General features: G+C 45.4%; 1 protein-coding gene and 1 pseudogene across 4 annotated transcripts in view; both read right to left on the bottom strand.

Moving 5' to 3' along the window:
• pex14 (peroxisomal biogenesis factor 14) overlaps positions 1-24,450 on the bottom strand; it is a 349,841-nt gene that overhangs the window by 98,816 nt on the left and 226,575 nt on the right. For all 4 annotated transcript variants that reach the window (XM_063033388.1, XM_063033385.1, XM_063033386.1 and 1 more), the window contains one exon: positions 9,435-9,517. In XM_063033388.1, the coding sequence (XP_062889458.1) occupies positions 9,435-9,517 (83 nt within the window). The remainder of the gene's footprint in view (positions 1-9,434; positions 9,518-24,450) is intronic.
• LOC134338028 (U2 spliceosomal RNA) lies at positions 5,404-5,535 on the bottom strand (annotated as a pseudogene).

The following is a 24,450-nucleotide window of genomic DNA, read 5'->3' as shown; positions in this document are numbered from 1 at the left end:
CCTGCTGACAGACAACCAAGCCACCATGAGGTGATGGACACAGCACTACGAGAGGCTTTTTGGGATAATCGTCAAGCCTAAAAGCCACTGTTTCCAAGCTGAAATGCCATAAAGCCCCAGGCATTGATGGGATCCCAGCAGAAGTGTACAAAATGGGCGGAGACATTCTCCTGAGTGAACTCACAAACCTGTTCACACTCTGTTGGGAGAAAGGTTCAGTCTAAATGACCTATGCAAGACTGTAACTGTCTCCCTGTACAAGAACAAAGGGGAGAAATCAAATTGCTCAATCTATAGAGGCGTTTTTTTTTTAATTTCAAAATATACTTTATTCAAAAATAAATATATACAATAAACCATTCAATAACTTTTCATCCTTTACATACGTTTCCATTATACACAGTACATATCCGTATTTATAGCCACCCACGTGGCACTCCAGTAGTTCAGCTTACCATATCATTGTTGAGGGGTATACTCCCCGCCCTCCGACCCCTCCCACTCCCACGGGTGGAGAAACCTATACTGTGGTCCTTCCCCACCGGGCCCTTGCGGTGGCTGCACCAAGTTTCAGTGCGTCCCTCAGCACGTACTCCTGCAGTCGAGAATGTGCCAGTCGGCAGCATTCTCCCACGGACATCTCCATGTGCTGGAAGATCATCAAGTTTTGGGCCGACCAAAGAGCGTCTTTCACTGAGTTGATGATCTGCCAGCAGCACCGGATGTTGGTCTCCGTGTGCGTCCCCGGGAACAGCCCGTAGATCAGAGAGTCCTCTGTTACGCAGCTGCTGGGGATAAACCGTGACACTAGCCCGTCCATCCTCCTCCACACCCTCTTTGCGAACTGGCAGTGTGCAAAGAGGTGGGTCACAGACTCCTCCTCACTGCAGTCCTCCCGTGGGCAGTGGGGTGCGGAGACGACGTTCCGGGCGTACAGGAGGGCTCTGACTGGGAGGGCCCCTCTCACCGCCAGCCAGGCGAGGTCTTGGTGCCTGTTGGTTAGATCTGGCGATGAGGCATTTTGCCAGATGAACTGGACAGTCTGCTCAGGGAACCACCCCACTGTGTCCATCACGTCCTTCTCTTGCAGCGCCTGCAGGACACTACGTGCCGACCACTGCCTGATGGCCCTGTGGTCAAAGGCGTTCTCCTGGAAGAACTTTGCTACGTAGGACAGGTATGCCGGCAACGACCAGCTGACTGGGGCGTTGCGCGGGAGTGGGGCCAGACCCATCCTTCGTAGCCAGGGCGACAAGTAGAACCTGGGCACATAGTGGTACTTGGTGCCCACATACCTGGGCTCTACACACAACCTGATGCAGCCACATACGAAGCTGGCCATCAGGGTGAGGGCGACATTGGGGACGTTCTTGCCCCCGTTGTCCAGGGACTTGTGCATGGCGGTCCGTCTCACCCGCTCCATCTTGGATCCCCAGACGAATCTGAAGACAGCCCGGGTGATTTCCGAGCTGTAGGAGCGGGGGACAGGCCAGACCTGCGCCAAGTACAGCAGCCCTGAGAGCACCTCACACCTGATGACCAGGTTCTTGCCCGTTATCGACAGGGAGCGCCCTCCCCACAGTCCCAGTTTCTGTTTCACCTTGGCAGTCCGCTCCTGCCAGTTCTTGTTGCACGCCTCCGCCCCTCCGAACCAGATCCCCAACACCTTCACGTGGTCAGACCTGATGGTGAAGGGGATGCTGGATCGGTCGGGCCAGTTGCCGAAGAGCATGGCTTCGCTCTTCGTGTGGTTGACCCTGGCCCCCGACGCTAGCTCGAACTGTTCGCAGGTGCCAATCAACCTGCGAAATGACCTCGGATCAGAGCAGAAGACGGTGACGTCGTCCATGTACAGGGAGGTTTTCACTTGGATCCCTCCACTGCCTGGCAGCGTCACCCCTCTTATGCCCTCATCCCTCCTGATGGCTTCCGCAAAGGGTTCTATGCAGCAGACGAACAAGACAGGGGAGAGGGGACAGCCCTGCCTGACTCCAGACCTGATGGGGAAGCTGTCTGTTTCCCACTCGTTAACCTGGACTGCACTACGGATGTCTGTGTAGAGCAGTCTGATCCAATTCCGGATTCCCTCCCCAAATCCCATTTTGGAGAGCACGTCCGCCATGTACGTGTGCGATATCCTGTCGAAGGCTTTCTCCTGGTCCAAGCTGACCAGGCAGGCGTCCACCCTCCTGTCCTGCACGTAGGCGATGGTGTCCCTCAGCAGCGCGAGGCTGTCTGAGATCTTCCTGCCTGGTACAGCACAGGTTTGGTCTGGGTGGATCACCTGTCCCAGAGCAGACTTGACCCTGTTGGCGATAGCCTTGGACAGGATCTTGTAGTCCACATTCAGGAGAGAGATGGGTCTCCAATTTCTAATGTCCTCCCTTTCCCCCTTCTGCTTGTAGATGAGGGTGATGATGCCCTTCCTCATGGACTCAGACATACTGCCGGCCAGAAGCATAGCGTTGTACACTTCCAGCAGGTCTGGGCCCATCCAGTTCCACAGAGCCGAGTACAACTCAGCCGGTAAGCCGTCGCTTCCGGGAGTCTTACCCGACCCAAAGGAACGGATGGAGCCTGTCAGCTCGTCCAGGGTCAGTGGCTGATCCAGACTCTCCCGCTTGCCGTCGTCTAAGACCTGCGTGATAGACGACAGGAAGTTGCGGGAGGCTGTGGATTCTGTGGCCTTTTCGTCGTATAGACCGGCATAGAAGGACTTGCAGATCCTCAGTATGTCGGTCTGCGAAGACGCGACTGAGCCGTCCTCTTCCTTAAGGTTGTGGGTCACAGAGCTCCCCCTGTGCACCTTTTGGAAGAAGAAGCGTGAGCACGTCTCGTCCTGCTCCACGGTTTGGACCCTTGATCGGAAGATGATCTTGGAGGATTCGGCGGCGAGGTTATGGGTTTGCCGGCCCTTCACCTCTCGCAATTCCTCCCTGACATCCACCCCCTTCGACTGCAGAAGGAGAAGTTGCTGCAACTCTGTCTGGAGTTTACGCAGTTCCCTCTGCTCCTGCCTTGCCTTCTGGATACCCTTGCGGATGAAGAACCTCTTAATGTTCTCCTTGGTGGCTTCCCACCAGTGAACCGGGGAATCAAAGAAGGCTTTCAAGGTTCTCCAACCTGTGTACTCCCTCTCTAGTTCCTCGATGTTCTCTGGGGTTAGCAGCTTTACATTCAGCTTCCACGTTCCCCTGCCTGCCTTCCGGTCCTCCCGTAAGCGACAGGTGGCTCTCAGAAGGCAGTGGTCAGAGAAGAACACCGGCGTGACGTTGGTGGACCTGACCGTGAGGGACTCTGACAGGAAGAGGAAGTCGATCCGAGAGCGGGCTGAGCCGTCCGATCGTGTCCAGGTGGCTTGCGGCTGTGCTCCACCTGTGGGGGTGCCAAAGGCGTCGCGCAGCTTGGCTGTCTTTACTATTTCCCTCAGGAGTCTGGAGGTACTGTCCAGACTGCCGCTGGTGCTGCCGGGTCCTCCAGCCGCATCAATGGTGCAGTTGAAGTCTCCGGCCAGAACGACCGGCTGGGACGTCACCAGCAGCTGTGGGAGCTGCTCGAAGACGGCCAGCCGCTCGCTCCGCACAGGGGAGGCGTACACGTTGATCAGCCGGAGCGGAGTGCCCCGGTATTTGACGTCTGCTACCAGGAGGCGCCCCGCAACCACCTCTTTAACTTGGGTGATTGAGAAGTTGCCTCCCCGCAGCAGAATCCCCAGGCCGGAAGCGCGATAATCGTTGCCCCCCCGACCACACAGACAAACCTTTTTTTCCACCACCGTGACCACCTCCGGTAGTTACGGAGATGTGGTAGTCCGCACTCCTGGAGGAAGGTCACGTCGGTTTTTACAGTGTCCAGGTACTGGAGCGTGCTGACGCATCGCCCAGTACTCTTCAAACTTCGCACATTCAAGCACGCCAATTTAAGGTCTGCCATCATTGTAGGTCTTTTATTTTGGCTGCTCTCCTTCCTCACCCTTGCCATCCTGAGCCTTCATTCCCACCGCCTTTGTGAAGTTTTCCACCTCCTGTGGGCTCAGGTACTGCTAGTAGTACTCCTCCGTGTGTGGCCGTTCTGGTTCTGGGCCCGGGGGGTTGTTGGCTTCCTGGGCTGCTTCCCCTTCCGGCTGCTGGGTGCCAGCCGTGGCTCTGCTCCCGGATTCCCGGAGCTCTGTGTGTCTGCTGCTCTCCGCCTCCTGTACTTGGGGGGTGGCCAGCAGACTTTCCCCCTCCTCTCTCCTCCTCTCCACCTGTTCTGCCAGCCGCTTCTTCCGCTGGGGCTGCTGGCCTCCCCCAACTCCTTCCTCCTCTGAAGAGGACAGGGTACCAGAGGCTGTGTGGTTCCCTGCCCTTTTCTTGCGTTGCTCCGCCTTCTGTCGCTTGGCCGCCGCCTTTTGGGTCTTTTTCCGTTTCACGACCTTCCATTCAGTTTCCACCTCAGCTCTCCCCTCCTCCATGGACTCCTGCTCGTCGTTTGCCTGGTCCTGGAGGGTCTGCAGTGGGGTGGAAGGTCCTGGGGTGCTTGCACCTTCCTCCCTGGTCTCATCGTCCGCCCTGTCGGGTGCCTCGTCTGCAGTGCTGGCAGGTACGTCCGAAACTGCCTGGGCCCTTTCAGGGCCAGCACCTCCCCTGGTCGCCTGTGCGTAAGTGCCCTCACGCCTCGGGCAGGCTCTGTACAGGTGGCCAGCTTGTCCACAAAGGTTGCAGGACTTGGCCCGCGTGCAGTCTTTGGTCAGGTGGCCTTCGGTTTTGCAGTTCTTGCACATCACCACCCTGCACTGGGCTGCGATGTGCCCTGCCTTGCCGCACTTTCGGCACACCCTGGGTTGCCCCGCGTACACCGTGTACCCTCGGTTCCCTCCGATGGCGAAGACGGAGGGGGGGGGGGTGGATGACGCCGCCGTTGGAATCCAACCTCAGCTTCACCTTGACCTGCCGTTTGCTGGTCCAGATTCCCAGTCCGTCCTTCACGTCTGCTGGTGTTCCTACGCTCTCCACATACCGAGCGAGGAATGTAAGGACATCTACCACTGGCACGTGCGGGATGAACATGTGCACCGTGATTGTCCGTTCTTGTTGGGTAGCCATTGCAAAGAGGGCCTGTGCTTTCAGCAGCAACAGCGGCGCCTCTGTCCCCTTCAGCTGAAGCTGCTGGTACAGCTTCTGCCACCCTGCAGCCTGCCGGAAAGTGACATCGAAGAAACCTGCGAAGTCCTGGACGCAGTAGATGTCGTCGGGCGTAAATCCGCAGCATTCCATCAAGACCTTCCGGATGAAGGTCTCTCGGGTGAAGCCGGTGCCCCCGTTCCGGTCTCGCACTGTCAGCCTGACAGTGTTCTTGATACCCTGGCCTCGAGCCGATGCACTGCTCGCTGCTGCCATCTTCCTCACTGCTGTCGTCGCTGGTATGGGGTGTTAGATTGGAGGCCAATCAGCATTAGGATCCACCCCTGCGTCAGCGCGAACTCTTCACCTCCGTCTTCTGGTCTGATAAGAACAGATACTACACTTGATCTTAGCCAAAAGGCCGAGAAGCGATTGCCAGAATTCTCCTGAACAGAATCATCCCTACCATTGGCAAAGGCAACCTCACAGAGTCACTGCAGATTCAGAGCGAACAGAGGCATATCTCATAGTCATAGTCATACTTTATTGATCCCGCGGGAAATTGGTTTTCGTTACAGTTGCACCATAAATAATAAATAGTAATAAAACCATAAATAGTTAAATAGTAATATGTAAATTATGCCAGGAAATAAGTCCAGGACCAGCCTATTGGCTCAGGGTGTCTGACCCTCCAAGGGAGGAGTTGTAAAGTTTGATGGCCACAAGCAGGAATGACTTCCTATGACGCTCTGTGTTGCATCTCGGTGGAATGAGTCTCTGGCTGAATGTACTCCTGTTCCCAACCAGTACATTATGTAGTGGATGGGAGACATTGTCCAAGATGGCATGCAACTTAGACAGCATCCTCTTTTCAGACACCACCGTCAGAGAGTCCAGTTCCATCCCCACAACATCACTGGCCTTACGAATGAGTTTGTTGATTCTGTAGGTGTCTGCTACCCTCAGCCTGCTGCCCCAGCACACAACAGCAAACATGATCACACTGGCCACCACAGACTCGTAGAACATCCTCAGCATCGTCCAGCAGATGTTAAAGGACCTCAGTCTCCTCAGGAAATAGAGATGGCTCTGACCCTTCTTGTAGACAGCCTCAGTGTTCTTTGACCAGTCCAGTTTATTGTCAATTCGTATCCCCAGGTATTTGTAATCCTCCACCATTTCCACACTGACCCCCTGGATGGAAACAGGGGTCACCAGTACCTTAGCTCTCCTCAGGTCTACCACCAGCTCCTTAGTCTTTTTCACATTAAGCTGCAGATAATTCTGCTTACACCATGTGTCAAAGTTTCCTATCGTAGCCCTGTACTCAGCCTCATCTCCCTTGCTGATGCATCCAACTATGGCAAAGTCATCAGAAAACTTCTGAAGATGACAAAACTCTTTGACCTGACATGATCTTTGCCCTGTGCCAGATACAGGGGAAGTGTTGTGAACAGAAAATGGGACTGTTCATTGACCTGACCAAGGCCTTTGATACAGTCAGCCGCGATGGTCTCTGGAAGACTCAGTTGAAACTCAGCTGTCCCCTGAAATTCCTCACCATCCTGCAGCAGCTCCATGAAGGCCAAAGTGGTCAGTTTAGACACATGGGCAACCTATCTGACCCATTCTCCATCAGTGAAACAAGGCTGTGTTTTGGCACCAATGGTCCATCTTTTTCAGCATGATGCTATGGGAAGCAAAAGAGACCACCTCAAAGAGGATCTACATACGGTTCAGCACTGATGGAAATATCCTCAATTTCTGTCGCTTTCTTGCCCGAACAAAAACCACGCAAGAACCCATTCTCCAGCTACTATATTGCGAACAACGATGCTCTTCTCACATACACAGAGGATGTAGTCACTCAGTTCACCAAGGCTGCAGGGGCTTTCGGGTTAACGGCCAGTCTTAAAAAAACATGATCCTCCATCAAAAGCCCACCTCAGATCACCATTGATGACCACTCTCTCACCACGGCTGAGTAGTTCACCTACCTGGGCAGCGTCATCTCCAACAGTAAGGGATGTTGACCATCAACTCGCCAGAACCAGCAGTGCCTTCCGGCACCTCCAGAAATGTGTGTGGAAGAACCAGCAGCAGTGTCTGTCCACAAAAATACAGGTCTACAAGACTGCCATTGTCACAACACTGCTGCACAGCTCCGAAGCTTGGGTCTTGTACTGCAAGCAAATCCAGTTGCTCGGGCGCGTACACCAGCGCAGCCTCTGCTCCATCATGGGTATCAGCTGGCAGGATCGTGTCTTCAACCATGAGGTCCTGGAGAAGCATTGAAGCCACGTTGCAGCTCAAGCAGCTCCGCTGGTCAGGCCACGTGTCTCACATGGACAGCTCCAGCTTACCGAAAGCAGTACTCTATGGAGAACTCGCTCAGGCCAAGAGAAATCGTAGTGCCCCACACAAGAGGTGCAAAGACCAACCTTCAGCAGCAGCTCTTTCAGGCAAATATGAAGGTTAACGAGTGGCAGCAGCTGGCTTGTGACAGAGGCTGCAGGAGAATGCTGATCTACGGAGCAGCCAAGAATTTTGAGGAATCCAGAAGAGGAGAGGAAATGCAGGAAGGATCCTACTACCCAAGAGCCCACGTCCCAGCGGTTCCTGTGTCTCTACTGCTCCAGAGTCTGCAGGTCCAGAATTGTCCTCTACAGTCACCAACGATCATACCGTCACTCCTAAGGACTCTTTTACCTCCTGATCTTCACAAGCAATGAACGAGCCATCACTTGCTTCTTGTGGATTATCCTAAAACTGTATTCACTTTCCAGCGGCAGTACAACACACTTAGAATTATCATGGAAAACCAGGATCAATATCCTATGATCTGTCCTTGATCTAGCACGTAAGTGCCATCACAAAGAAGGCGCGGTGGCACCTTTACTTTCTTAGATGTTTGCACAGATTTGGCATGTCTTCTAAAACTCTGACAAACTTCTACTGATGCACAATGGAGAGTATCCTTACTGGTTGCCTCATGGCCTTAAATGGAAATACCAAGGCCCAAGAACAGAATCACCTACAAAAAGTGGCAGATACAGCCCAGTCCATCACAGGAAAAACCCCCTTCAATTTTGAGTACAGCTACAAGGGGTGCCGCCACAAGAAAGCAGCATCGCTCATCAGGGACTTCTGCCATCCAAGCCATACTCTCTTTCCCCCTGCTGCCATCAAGAAGGAAGCACAGGAGCCTTGGGTCCCACACCACCAGGATTCAGGAACAGTTATTGCCCTACAACCATCAGGCTTCTGAACCAACATGACTAACTTCACTCACCTCAGCAATGAACTGATTCCACTTTCAAGGACCCTATAACTCATGTTCACAGTATTATTTATTTGTTTGTTTGCTTGCTTTATTTATTATTATTATTTGTTTTTTTTGTATTTGCACAGTTAGTCTTCTTTGCACATTATTTATTTGTCAGTCTGCGCGAATTTTTCAGCGATTCTATTGTATTTCTTTGCTCTACTGTAAATGCCTGCAAGAAAATAAATCTTAAGAGTAGAATATGATGATCAATATGTACTTTACTAATAACTTTATATCAGGGGTTGGCAACCTTTTTGCCTCTGTGAGCAGGATCGCGTATTAATGAGCGGACGGTGGGCCAGATAAATGCCATAATAAACTTGAAATATGGGAATTACCCATTTAAATACACCTAGTTATGTTTTGCCTCAAATTAATGAATAAGGCATTCTAGAAAATCATCTGTGCTTAAGGCTGCCTACCCCTGCTTTATATGAACTTAGAGATTCAACTTCACTCTGTTACAGAATTCCCCCTAGAATGAGTCTGCACCTGCCTCAAAGCCAACATGGACACTGGACACTAACTACTTTGCACGATTCCATTCATTATTTTTAACTTGGTCATCACTGAAGGCAGAGGTGCCACCAATAATACCTCATCTGACGTCTCTCATTAAGAAGGCATTTTCACCCACAGAACTGCAGCCCACTGGATGTTTTGTTTTTCATACCATTCTCTGTCAACTCTAGAGACTGTCATGCATTAAAATCCCAGGAGATTGGTAGTTTCTGAGATACTCAAACCACCTCGCTGGAATTAACAGTCATTCAATGATCAAAGTCACCTAGATCACACTTTTCTCCATTCTGATATCTGGTCTCAACAACAACAAAACCTCTTGACCATGTCTGCATGCTTTTATGCATTGAGTTGCTGATACGTGATTGGCTGATTAGATATTTGCATTAATGAGCAGGAGTACAAGTGTGCCTAATAATGTGGCCACTCAGTGTAATTTATTCTTAATTTTGAAAGTCTTTCTGGTAAAACTGGAACTGTACCTTGTATAGATGGTGAAAGCCAAACGCAATTCCAGCCATGATGATTGCCAAGGCACCATATTCCCGCCATCGGGAACTGGGGTCTGAAAGACATTAACATGTCACAATGAGCAAATGACACCGTGAGTGCAATAAACAATCAGCAGTAAAACAGATCTTCATACTGTAAAATTGTTTAGCGTTGAATGAAATCTGCCTTACATCAACAACCATCAGTCCCAGCCTTCAAGCAGCATTATGTACCATTTAGGAGCAAAAATTATTTTACACACAGAACCAGTTTTGAGTGAGACTGAATATCAATGTATTTTGAGTATTTCTTTTGAGACGGTCCATGGCCTACTCTACAGCCACAATGAGGCCACTCTCAGGTTGGAGAAGCAACACCTCATATTTTGCTTGGGTAGCCTCCAATACGATGGCATGAACATTGATTACTCTAACTTCTGATAATTTCTCCCCGCTTTCTCTCTTCTTCCATTCCTCATCTTGGTACCCCTCTCACCCCTTCTCTTCGCATCTTCCTATCACCTTCCTCTGGTGCCCTTCCTCCTTCCCTCTATCCAATGATCCACTCTCTTCTCCTATCGGATTCCTTCTTCTTCACCCATTTACCTCTTCCACCTATCACCTCCCAGCTTCCCACTTCACCTCCCCTCCCCCACTCACCCTCCATCCCCCTCACCTAGTCTCACCCATCACCTTCCAGCGTGTATATCTTTTCCTCCCCCACCATCTTATTATGGCTTCCTCCCTCTTCTCTTCCAGTCCTGATCAAAGGTCTTGGCCTGAAATGTCAGCTGTTCCCCTCCATAGATGCTGCCTGACCTACTGAGATCTTCCAGCATTTCGTAAGTCTTAGAGCATAGAGCATAGAAGAGTACAGCACAGGACAGGCCATTCAGCCCACTATACTATCTTACTCCAATTTATTTTGTTCTATTTTCACACATTTTAATAACAAATTAAATCAATTGAAATAACTTTGTAGAAACTAACAGCAAAATTTTTAAGATGTTCGGTTTGGCCACGACCTACCTTCATAATAAAGAAGGAACAAGTTATCACCATCCACTGAACAACTTATCATACCCCACAACCACTGGAAACATCTTCCAGAGGTGATGCAGAAAGAAGGCAGCATGCATCATTAAAGACCTTCACTATCCAGGACATGCCCCGTTTGCATTAGTACCGTTGGGTAAGAGATACAGAAGCCTATAGACTGACACTCAATAGTTTAAGAAAAACCTCTTCTCAGCCATCAGATTTCTGACTGGTCTATGAGCACTACTTTCTTCGCACTACTTATGTGTTTTTGTATTTTACAGTAACTTCTATGCTTTGCGCTGTACTGCTGCCACAAAACCACAAACTTCATGACATACAGTTGTCAGGGATAAATTCTGATTCTGAATGGAGTTCAGGGAGAAGAGTGGTGTAGGAGGAGATCAGGGAGCAATGGGTAAAAGTATGGTAACTTAGAGGAAGTACACAAAAGTGGGCAAAAGGGGCACTGCCATGGTGTAGTGGTTAGCGCAATGCTTTACAGTCCCAACGACTTGGGACTGTTTAATTCCCACCGCTGCTTGTAAAGAGTTTGTATGTCCTCCCCATGACTGCATGGGTGTCCTCTGTGTACTCTGGTTTCCTCCCACAGTCCAAAGATGTACTGGTTGGTAGGTTAATTAGTCAGTGTAAATTGTCCTGTCATTAGGCTAGGGTTAAATTGGTGAGTTGCTCTACAACGTTGCTCGAAGAGCTGGAAGGGCCTACTCTGCGTTGTATCTCAATAAGTAACATAAACGAATAAAGAATGAATGAGAACAACAGGAATTCTGCAGATGCTGGAAATTCAAGCAACACACATCAAAGTTGCTGGTGAACGCAGCAGGCCAGGCAGCATCTCTAGGAAGAGGTACAGTTCACGTTTCAGGCCGAGACCCTTTGTCAGGACTATACTTTAAAGGGACAATGCACCACATCAAAGAAACAGCACTGTGGCGATAGGAGGGCTCTACAACGGGTAGTTAAAAACTGCCCAACGCATGACTGGCATCAGCCTACCTGCCATCAAGGATATAGATACAGAAAGGTGCCAGACAAAAGGCCAGCGATATCTTGAAGGATCACACCTACCCTGCTCATGGACTGTTTGTCTCACTCCCATCAGTTTTTGGGTAGTCACTTATGAATTCCATTTGGGCAAATTTTATTTTATTTTTATTTATTTCGGTTAGAGACATAGAGCGAAGTAGCCCTTCCGGCTCTTTGAATCGCACTGCCCAGCAACTCCTGACAACCCCAATTTAACCCTCCGCTTATCATAGAACAATTTACAATGACCAATCAACCTACCTGGTACGTCTTTGGACTGTGGGAGGAAACCGGAGGACCCGGAGAAAAGCCACGCATTCCATGGGAAGGACGTACAGAGACTCCTTACAGAGGACATTGAGAATGAACCTTGAATTCCAATGCCCCGAAACGTAATAATGTTGCACTAGCCGCTACACTACTATGGTGCTTGTACCAAAGTTTGGGTATTTCTGATATCCAAACAGCCATAAAGTGGGAAGGTCGCCTGAACTTGCATCTTCGTGTTAGGTATTGTTAAGGATTAGCATGTCGAAGGTAAAGAGCCATTAACTAAACGAGATATGCAGATGACAGCAAACACTGGAGCAGAATTAAAAGCTGGTTTATTATTGCAACATGTACCAAGATACAGTGAAAGCTTTTGTTTGATCGCCATCAAGACAGATCATTCATTATGTCGAAGTGACCTCACAGAAGTGTTTAAAATTATGAGAGGTATAGATAAGGTGCATGGTAACAGTATTTTTTTTCCCCAGGAGAGGGAAGTTCAAAACTATGGGGCATGGGCTTAGAGTGAGAGGGAATGATTTAAAAGGGACCTGAGGGGCAATTTTTTCCACACGGAGGGTGGTGAGCACATGGAACGAGCTACCAGAGGGAGTCATTGAGGCTCGTACAATGGTGTCATTTAAGAAGCACTTGGATGGGTACATGGAGAGGCATGGCCTAGAGGGAAACGGGTTGATCATAGGAAGTTGGGACAAGCAGGGTGGGCACTGAGGTCGGCATGGACAGGTTGGGCTGAAGGGCCTGTATCCGTGCTGCATTGTTCTATGAATATCTGATCCATTCATCTTGCATGTTGCAACCATTTACAGTACTGTGCAAAGGTCTAGGCAGCTCAGGGTGCTTAAGACTTTTGTACGGTACTGCACTGATTTCTCAATGTGGAGTGGACAGCGAGTTTGCAATTCTGGTAGCAGCAAAGGATATTGAAAATGGTGAGGATGGAGTGTTGTAAGAGAGGTGTGGGACAGGTGGCAGAGAAGGAGTGCCTGTGGTGGGGAGGTGGCATGGGTGCAGATGCCCTGAGACACCGGGCAAGGTCATTTGGTTTCAAACAATTGGCTTATTGATCATTTCAGAATGTCTCTCTAATGCTTCTTTCTCTCTCCCCTCTCCCTTCCCCTTTTCCCAACCATGATTCCCACTCTCAGCCCACAATAGAGACCCATATCAGAATCAGGTTTATCATCACTCACATACATCACAAAATAAGTTTCTTTTGTGGCAGTAACACAATGTAACACATAAAATTACTACTGTACTTTGGAAAAATTCTTAGGTTCCCTAGCTATGTATATGTGCCCAAAACTTTTGCACAATACTATATATTTTTCAAAAAATATTAATTTTCATCTAGCCAACTGCTCAACTGACAGCCAAAGAGCAATATTTGAAACAGAGATCAAAAATATGCAAAGACTAAATAGATATGCATTGTTAAATATTAATTCTTGAACTAGTTTAAACAATTCAATCATATAGCGAGTTAACATTTCTATGAGATACAGATTAATATTTTTATTTTTTTAGTTATTGATAACTCATTCCAAAAAGGAAATCCAGTAGCTGGTCAACTCCAAGTACACTTAGTGGCCACTTCATTAGATACCTCATCTACCTGGTAAGGTGGCCACTGAGTGTACATTATAACAGAATAGACTACTTCAAAACCTCCCATAAAGGTTTTACCTCACTACTTTTTTATTTCTATCTTTGCACTACTTATTTAACTATTATATATATATAAACGCCAATTCACATTTTTTTCTATTATGTACTGCATTGTACTGCTGCCGCAAAGACAACAAATTTCATGACATATGCCAGCAATATTAAATCTGATTCTGAGAGCTTAACTTTCTGGCCACAAGGAGAACTGCTTCCACTTATTTTTTCTTACAGATTTTACTGAATTAATCAAAAAGATAAAAACATTAATGAAATCCAGTGTGTAGTACTGAAACAGAACACACAATAGTGCTTATTTTTTGACATGGAAATTAAATTAATGAAATTAATAAAACTGATTATGTCATGATAATGTACAAGTATCCAAGTTTCTTTAAAGAAACATACAAATTTTAAATAAATATAAATGATATTAAAAGAAATTGAAGTGAACTCAATAGTTAAATTAAATAAGTAGTGCAAAAAATAGGAAAAAAATGTAGATGGGTAGTGTTCGGGGGTTCAATGTCCATTCAGAAATCAGGTGGCAGAGGGGAAGAAACCATTCCTGAATCACTGAGTGTGTGCCTTCAGGCTTCTGTACCTCATTCCTGATGGTAGCAATGCTGCTTGTAAATCACTTTTAATAAAAGCACTTTAATTTCTTTTAATATGATTTATATTTATTTAAAATTTGTGTACCCAGTGGCCACTTTATTAGGTACAGCTTTCAATCTGATGTGGTCTTCTGCTGTTGTTGTAGCCTATCCACTACAAGATTCGATGCGTTTTGCATTCAGAGATACTCTTCTGCACACCAGTTATAACGTGTGGTTACCTGGGTTACTGTCACCTTCTTGTTAGCCTGAATCAGTCTTTCAATTCCTCTTTGGTTTTTTGATTTTTGCCCACTGAACTGCTGCTCACTGGATGTTTTATTGTTTCTCTACACCAGGCTCTATAATCTCTAGACTGTTGTACGTGGAAATGCCAGGCAATCAGCAGTTTCTGAGATACCCATCTGACACCAAGAATCATTCTACAGTCAAGGTCTCTTAGATCACATTTCTTCCCCATTCTGATGTTTGGTCTCAACAACAACTGAACCTCTTGACCATGTCTGCATGCTTTTATGCACTGAGTTGCTGCCACATGATTAGCTGATCAGATATTTGTATTAACAAGCAAGTGTACAGGTGTACCTAATACATTGGCCACTGAGTGCTTGTAAATAGAACAAGTTCTTACAAGCTGCTGTTACATTGCAAGGTTTGCATCCATAATCTGGCCTCCCTCCAAGGAAGTAATATCTCCTCGAAGAGAAACAGAATCATTGTACCTGAATCCATTCAGCAGCAAATTACTTTTGTTATCCATAAATAAAAGAGGTTCTACAGATGCTGGAAAACTTGAGCTACACGCACACGTAAGTGCTGGAGGAAGTCAGCAGGTCAGACAGCATTTATGGAGGGGAATAAACTGTATATATTTCATGCTGAGACCCCTCGTCAGAATTGGAAAGGAAGAGGAAAGAACTTAATCAAATCGGCATTCTTCTTCTTCTTTCACCTGGTATTATCTTATTTATTTAGAGATACAGCATCCAGCAGGTTCTTCCAGCCCAATGGGTCACAGCCAATTTTCTAGTACTAGCCTAGTCATGGGACTATTTACAATGACCAATTAACTTACTAATGGGTACATCTTTGGACTGTGGGGGAAACAGAAGCACCTGGTGCAAACCCATGCAGTTCATGGGAAGAATGTACTACTCCCTTCTGATGGCATCGGAATTGAACTCTGAACTCTGGACCTCCTCGAGCTGAAATAGTGTTGCACTAATTGCTAATGCTACCGTGGCGCCCATGGGGAATCAGCCAAGGCTCAGGGCAGAGGTCAGGAAATTTCCCAGTCCTGAAGACGGGTCTCAACCTAAAACATCAACTGTTCAGCCTTTTTCATAGATACTGCCTGACCTCCAGCATTTTGTGTGTGTTAATTAAGAAATTTGCTTCCTTGAACTTTGTAACAGAATTAAATATTAGATAAATCCAATATTAATACTGCACACAGATGCAATCACGACCCTTTTCTTCAAAATTTCTACCAGTTTATTAACTCATCTTGACTCTTTTGGGGAGCATTTATTAATATCTAAGCAGCTTGAGTAAAAAAGAATGACCAACTATTCCTGTGTTTCCAGCATACAAATGAAGAGAGAATTTGTTGAGATCTTGTGAGATGTATCACTTGATTTGGGCATAGAACTTCCGAGGTGTACTGATGGATTGCAGGTGGGGTGATGCTTTTGTTATTCAATTATAAAGAGGCCGACATGCTGTATCATTGAGCATTAAACTCAATACTGATTAAATATATTTTTGTACTTCAAGTATTAATAACCATGCAAAATATATTGTCCAAATTATTCTCACTTTATAGCAGCTCATCATGAAACCATTCCTCTACTACTGATGCTGTCCTCACCCACATTTCCTCCATTTCCTGTACATCTCTGCTTACCCATCTTCCTGCCGTTGTAGTAGCGAGAGTCCCTCTTATCCCTACCTACCACCCCATCAGCCTCTGCATCCAACACATTATCCCTCACAGCTTCTGCCACCTCCAAAGAAATTCTACCTCGAAACATATCTTTACCCCCCCCCTCCACTTTCCGCAGGGATCGCTCCCTCTGCGATTCTCTTGTCCATTCATCCCTTACCACTAATCTCCCTCCAGGCACTTATCCCTGCAAGTGCCCCAAGTGCTACACCTGCCTGTTCACCACCTCCCTCACCTCCATTCAGGGCCCCAAACAGTCCTTCCAGGTGAGGCAACACTTCACCTGCAAATCTACCGATGTCATCTATTGTGTCTGATGCGCCCCATCTACACTGGTGAGACCTGACGAAAATTGTTCGAAGTACAAGTATTTAGAAAATGACCATGTTGGTAAAATTGTAGAAATTCTGCATAGATTGTAATAGGAAGATCCTCTTGAAAACGAACCTAGAGCACGTCTGTTGTTTTAACAGATCAAACACTGACTTCAAAACCCTTGAGTTTATAACAAAATCGAGTTAATTTGCATGTAGTAAACCAAGTGCCACCATTTGAAATGAAAACTGATTCGAATTTTATAAGTAGATAAAGTACCAATGTGATTGATAACAGTAGATTTTGCATAATCTTCTGGACTGTCACTATACAATTGATTCAATAGGTGGCATTTACCCTTTCATCAACAGTAAACCTGTTACTGATAGAATAATTACTTCAGTTCATGGACAATTCCAGGATGCATTACTGCCAATCAAAACTGGCATGTATACTTTTAATGGGGCTTCCTTATTAAGAATAACTGTTTGGAGTGTTTTGTTCGCCATGGGAGGTGTTCAGTTAAGCGGCTTCTACCCTATAACTGCCAAAATTATTTTCTGTAGGTTTCTAATTAGTAACACAAAGGAAATTAGAGAAAAAGGGTGAAACAACAGAGCGTTTCTTCATTTGCATCACTCGATGATCAACTGGAGAATTTTAACCCCATTGTATGTGTTTTTTATTCCAGTAGAAAGTTCTCCAGGGGTTAACACGGCACGGCAAGCATCCTCCAACAGTGGGCTATTACGTTAATTATGTTTTATGATTATCATAATATAACTACTTTCTTGATTAGAACCTGCAGCTTACAAAAAATCATAAATATTCATAATCATAAAGAGCTTGCATTGAGACTCTGAAAACTCCAAGTTATAAATTCACACACTCAAAGGCAAAAGTACCATGGACTCCAAAGTAGCAACAAGATTTTAGCCTGTAATCATTTTGATACCAAATGATAGCGACCTAAACCTAGATCCTTCAATTCTTAGGATTATCTGAATTAGACTTAGTTTGAGTCAAATATTGCACACATCGTAAATCCAAGAGATTCTACAGATGCTGAAAATCCAAAGCAACACACACCCACACACACACAAAATGCTGGAGGAACTCAGCAAATCAAACAGCATCTATAGAAATGAATGAACAGTGAATATTTGGGGGCAGGGACCCTTCATCATGACTGGAAAGGAAGAGGGAAGCAGCCAGAATAAGAAGGTAGGGGGAGGGGAAGGAATACAAGCTGAAAGGTGATAGGTGAAGCCGAGTGGATGGGGAAGGGAGGGGGAATGAAGTGAGAAGCTCGGAGGTTTTAGGTGGGAAAAGTAAAGGCTGGAGAGGAAGGAATCTGATCTTAAGATGTATTTCACTGCAGAGTTGGTTCATGTGGACCTGGAAATTTCCACTCAGGGTATTACTCAACAAACACACAGTTTCCTGATGCTGCTTCTATTCCACTCCAATTGTTCAGGTGACTAAAACTAAGTAGGATTCTATTGAAACATCTGCTTGACGATATTATCTTTTGCAGTTCACAATCTGAACAATCAATTCAGATGCACTATCAGTACTCTGTATCCCTACTGTGCTGGCTGCGGTATTATACCAATCAACAGATTTATGTATCGGCTGCTCCTCTATCATTGCGTTATACTCCTGCTTTCTGTCTCCCAAGCCTGCTCCTCTCTCTACTTGGATACTTGCAAAGTCTCATTAGAACATTTGTCAGTAAATTTAATCTATAAGGTAAATTTAATCTATAAGGCAAATTTAATCTATAAGGCAAATTTAGATCACTCAGACAGTTGCTTTAACATGAGATCTTCGTTTGCTGTTTGCCTACATTGGGAGCTAGAACTCTGAATGCTAATGAAGGCTTCTAATAACTTCCTCAGAAACACAGACGGGCCAGGCTGGAGATCTGTTTTCTTAAAAAAAAAAGAAATAATTAATAAATTACAAAAGTAATTTAAAAATTTTGGTCCACATAAGTTAGTTGAAAAATTGGAATTGCTTTAATTTTAATACATTCAAATCTACCTCTGTGTCTTAAACTATATCATTTTAATCACCATTTGAGGAAAATTAAAGCCTACTGTACTTGCTTCTATACTTCTATTAGATGTGGCATTTCAATTCTTCCTCCACCACAGTCTGTAAAGTTAATTGGAAGCATTACCCCACCTTCAATCCATCAGAAGAATCTCGGGCGTACATACCATGTCTAAGCCAAATGACACATCTCAACAAATTGTCTCTTCATTTCAAGTTCATTACCATCTGACTGTACATATATACAACCAAACAACAGTCCTTCGAACAATGGTGCACCCACAAAATATGCACCTTGCACACCACATAAAGTAAAATATTACTAGCTCGCTGTCCAAGTGAAGAGACCCCAATGGTGTCAGAGTATTCATTAGTTTCTCAGCCAGAGGGAAGAAGCTGTTACTTAGTCTGGCAGCCCTACTCCTAATGCTCCTGTATCTCCTTCTTGATGGTAGTGGATCAAATATTTTGTGGAATGTGTGGTAGGGCCACTCATCAACAAAGCTTTGGGCCCTTCGTCTACAATGCTCCAGGTAAATGTCACAAATGGTGGTGGGGGTGGGGGGTGGAATGGAGATCCTGGTGATCCTCTCGGTGATTTTTACTATTTTCTGTAGGATCTTGCAGCTGTCGTAGCACAACGATGCAGCCAGACAGGACATTCTCTGTGGCGCTCTAGTAGACACCAAAGAACTTTGTGCTCTTCACCCTCTGCACGAAGAGCCATTATATGTAATGGAGAGTGGTCAACCCGCGCCTTCCTGAGTCCACTGTCATCTCTTTTGTCTAGTCTGCGTTGAGACTCAGGTTATTGTTCTTACACTATTTGACAAGCCTCTCTACCTCCTCTTCCGTATGCCAACTGATCTTTGTTGCCGATGAGGCCAACCACTGTTGTATCAGCAGCGAACTTGATGATGCAGTTTGAGCTGGATCTGACAGTGTAGTTGTGAGTCTGCTCAGTGTGATGGAGCTTGTGATGTTGCTGTCAACTTGGAATGACTGGTATCATTACGTCAAGAAGTCCAAGATCCAATTACAGAGGAGAGTGCTGAGTCCCAACAAGGGCAGTTTACACACCATACACACTGATGGATGATTATATAAAACGCAGAGCTGAATGGTGTGTAAGGCATTGCTTTCGAGGTGGAACAGGATAGAGTGGATGGCCAAGGCTATGGCATCATCACTAGACCAGTTTGACTACTAGGTGAACTGCATGCTAAGAACTTAAGGGTTTCTTGGTCAGTGTTTCCAACTCAAACCGCCTAGACATTAGTAAATGCTCCCCTAAAAGATTCAAGATGAGACAACAAACTGGTAGAAGTTTTGAAGAAACAAGAGCAAGATTTATCTAATATTTAATGCTATTAGAAAGTTCAGGTAAGAAAACGTCCTGACCTCTGCCCTGAGACTGGCAAGTTCCCCTCGAATAACGTCAGGTGAAAGAATAGGAAGGTTGTTAGCTTTGTCTCAGGTTTGTATAAGTAAGGGATGGCACAAAAAGCTTTCACAGAGTTGTACAATGCCTTTGGGACAGATCTGGTCCCTTTGAGGTTACAGTGGCCTTAATGGGCACCATGGTAGCGTAACGGTTAGTGTGGGGTGTTCCAGAGTTTAGAGTTCAATTCTGGTGCTGTTCTGCAAGGAGTCCCCATGGAATGCGAAGGTTTTCTCAGGGTCCTCTGGTCCAAAGATACACAGGGTAGGTTAATTGGTCATTGTAAATTATCCCGTGAGTAGGTTAGGGTTAATCAGAGGTTGCTGGGGTGGCGCAGTTTGAAGGGCCAGAAGGGTGTCCTTCATGTTGTATTGCTAAATAAACAATTTAAAGACACTGAAGCAATGATTTACTAGACTGATACCAGGGGTTGTCTTAAGAGGATAGATTGAGAAGAATGGGATATATTTTATGAAATTTAGAAGAATGGGAGAAGAATGCTGCTGAAACATACAAGATCCAAAATGGATTGGACCAGGATAGATACTGTATGGATCTTTTCCTGCATGGGTGGGTCAAGAACTAGGTGGAATTGTCTCAAGATAAGAGGGTAGCCACATTGGGATTGATGTGGATTTCTCTCACAGTGAATTGTGAACTTTTGCAATTCTCTAGTGACCTATGAATATTCCTTTCAGTCAAGGATTTTTGAACCAAAGGAGAATCATGGATAATGGAGGTGAGGGCAGGAATACACATGAAAGTGGAATATAAAGAACAGATCACACAGGAAGGTCCAAGGATTTTACATCCTACTACATCCTTTTCTCCTTTTTCTTGTTATATTCTCTGCTGAAGGAAATAGAAATGAAGCCAGCAATCCACTTCATTGTGTAGACTTCTTCCTAACTGAGGACCCAAAGACAATTCTGCTCACAAAGACTAATGCCATGGCTGACCTCAGGCTATTGACTAAGAATTATACACAAACTTATTGTCTTCCTTTCCAGTGAAAATGACCCAAAGGTAGCCTTCCCTTTCATTGGCAGCCAGAATGGCCCAATCAGTGAAGGTGTAACAAAACTCCAACTACAATGAGCCTGCTGCTGACACCATCCTCATTGTGGGTGTCTGTGCAAGCACAGCCCACATCCTATGCGACCATAAGGTCTTAAGATCGGGGAGCAGAATTAAGTCATTTGGCCCATCAAGTCTGCTCCGCCATTCGATTGTGGCTGATTTATTTTCACTCTCAATCCTATTCTCCTGCTTTTTCCCTGTAATCTGTGACAACCTTACTAATCAAAAACCTGGCAATCTCTGCTTTAAATGTCATAAATGATTTGGCCTCCACAGCCACCTGCAGCAATGAATTCCACAGATCACGCCCCTCTGGCTAAAGAAACTCTTCATCTCTGTTCTAAAGGAACACCCTTCCATTCTGAGGCTGTGCCTACTGGTCCTTATCTCACCCACTAATATAAACATCCTCTCTATATCCAGTCTAGGTAAGCCTTTCAATATTCAATAAGTTTCAATAAGATCCCCCGCTCATTCTTCTAAACTCCAGCAAGTACAGGCTCAGAGCCATCATGCGTTAACTCCTTCATTACCAATGTCATTCTTGTAAACCTCTTCTGGAACCTCTTGGATGACAGCACATCCTTTCTTAGATATGGATCAAAAGCTACTCACAATACTCCAAATGTGGGCTGACCAATGGCTTTATAAAGCCTCAGCATTAGATCCTTGCTCTTACTGTATATTCTAGTTCTCTTCAAATGAATGCTAAAACTGATGGCAATAAGATATTGGGCAAAATTGGGTAAATTAGTTCAGAAATAATAGCACATTTACATCCAATCAAATAAATTGGCACCCCCAGTAAAAGACTACCCGTGGCAATCAAAGGGAATGGTTATAATGATTCAGTTTATGAATTATACCAATTAAGATAAAAATTAAATTGGTTTTGAATCGCAAGTATTTTACAAACTGCATTTTGACATTTCTAAATTAGGACCCATTCTTTCAGTAGAATAACATCTATCGACAAGCTATGCACAGAGCTTGTAAATAATCGCATGCCAGAAAATAATAGTGTGTAATAAATTATAGCCACAAATAATCAAGAGCTCTTCATCAATTTTATTTTCAATTCATGCAAACTTTTCTTTTTTTTCTGGAGTAATTACAGGATAGAATCCTTTACTGCATCTTTCAAGCAGTGTAACTGAAATAATAAAAACGTCTCTTCCCAAAAAAGTAGCAATAGAAGAAGTCACTTCACCTCCTGCCTGAGGAGTCTCTTTGTTATTGGGCAGTAAAAATATTAACATCTGCTACATCACTACCTGTCTGACGTTTATACTTTTCACTACCAGCCATTTAAAATCTTGTTTAAAGCAACCTGCTGAATGAAATAGAATCATGATGCATCCTCCCTGCCTCCAACACAGACATATCGATCCTCTCCTCTCTGGATATTTCTACATTGCTCTTGTATGCCTCCTAGTTGCCAGTTCTTCGCTAGCATTGGTAAGTATGAGAGTTTAGGCTTCACAAGAAGCAAGAGGTTGGCTAAATGAAGAAAAATTATTTTCTTGCAGTCAGAATTATGTTTACTATCACTGGCAGGTTGTGAAATTTGTAGTTTTATGGCATCAGTACAGTACAATACTTAAAAAGTACTAGGTTACAATAAGAAATATTTAAAATAATTAATAGCTAGTACAAAGAGAGAGCAAAATAATGAGGTAGTGTTCAAGGACCATTCAGAAATCTGATGGCAGAGAGAAAGAAGCTGTTCTTAAAACATTGAGTGTGTGTCTTCAGGCTTTTGTACCACCTTCCTGATGGACTCATTCCTCTACCCGTACACTTGCACACACAACGATCGGGCCTCCAATCCTAGGGCAGGCCAAATGAATAGAATTTCAGGAGTTCATACGGTCTTCTTCTTTGGTTGTCCATCGAAATCCGATGATGACCTCCACTCCTTTAACGGTGAGATCTTTGATGACTATATAGACCTATTCTGGACCCACAAGCTCTATTACAGGTGGGACATGTATACGTGGTAGTGGTGGCAACCATGGCTGCATTTCTCTTGGCTCTCTTCTGCTGTCTTCTGGTTGTTCTTTCCGTCTCCAGAATACGAACCCTGTCCCTACACAGCTGCTGCCAAGTGGTACGGTCAGCAGCATCCTCCTCCAGGTCCTCGGGTCTGATCTTGCACTTCCTTAAAACATTCTTCATCTGATCCTTACAGCGCTTCTTCGGCCCTCCAGCTGAGCGTCGACCATGATGTAGTTGGCTGTATAACACTCTGCGGGGTAGCCGACATGGTGGCATCCTTATCACGTGCCCCAGCCACTGAAGCTGACGCTGGGTGATCATGGCCTCAATACTTCTGCAGTTGGTCTTTACAAGTATTACAGTGTGAGGCACTCGCTCACGCCAGGTAATTCCCAGGATGCGCTGGAGGCAGCTTATGTGGAAGTGCTCCAAGGACTTGATGTGAAAGCTGTAGATTACCCAAGCTTCACAACTGTAAAGGAGAGTGGTGACACAGACTGCTTGGTATACAGCGACCTTTTTGGGGGGACGAAGGCTCCTGTTCTGAGGGGCTCTACGCTGAAGTCTCCCAAAGGCAGCTGACGCCTGTTTAATGCAGCTCTGGATGTCATTGTCAATGCTGCTATCCTCAGAGGGAATGCTCCCCAGATATCTGAAAGATGGCATTACTGACACTACATCTAAAATCTTAGCTTAACGCCATCCTTCAATAGATCTGCGTAGCAAGTAGAAATGAAGTAAATATCAGAGTCCTCATTTTGAAATCAACAACCACACACCAGTCATGGGAGTACCATTTTTATTGTCCACTCATCAAGCACAAGGTATTAATAATACGAAGACAACATAGGTTTCTAGTTCCCTAACGTTTTCACATCTCTTCCTATCAATTTGTACAAAACATTTAGATTTAGATTTATTTATCTAGGTACATTGAAACATACAGTAAAAAGCAAAGTTTGCATTAACACCCACCACAATCTGAGGATGTACTGGGGGCAGTCTGCAAGTGTCACCACACATTCTGGCGTCAACAAAGTATGCCCACAATGTTCAGCAAAATAACACGCAGCCAACATGCAATAAGCAAAAACAACAAAACAACTCCCTTTCCCACCCCCCAAACCCTCCCTCCCCACACACTTAGCCAGGGCTCCAACACCAGGACAGGCCAAATTCCAAAATGTTAATATTGGAAAATTAACTAAATTTTCCAATATTAATTAATTCAGTTAATGATATCAAAATGTTAACAATATCAAAAACTAACATTTTTCCATAAACAAATTCACTTTATCTTGTGAGTTTGCCTACTGAGGTTATAGAACACCACCGCACAGAAACAGGACCTTCAGCCATCTAGCCTATGCCAAACCATTAATCTGATTGTAAGACTGTGCAGAATTTTCACCTGCAGAAGCTAACTATCGCTTTAAGGTGAAAACTATGCTTTAGAGTCACAGGGTTATATAGCATGGACACAGGCTCTTCAATGCAAATACTCCATGC

This window comes from Mobula hypostoma, chromosome 25, assembly GCF_963921235.1.
Source record: "Mobula hypostoma chromosome 25, sMobHyp1.1, whole genome shotgun sequence".
In the NCBI taxonomy this organism is placed as follows: Eukaryota; Metazoa; Chordata; class Chondrichthyes; order Myliobatiformes; family Myliobatidae; genus Mobula; species Mobula hypostoma.
Note: the sequence above shows the minus strand (reverse complement) of the source record. Positions and strands in the feature narration are given on the sequence as shown.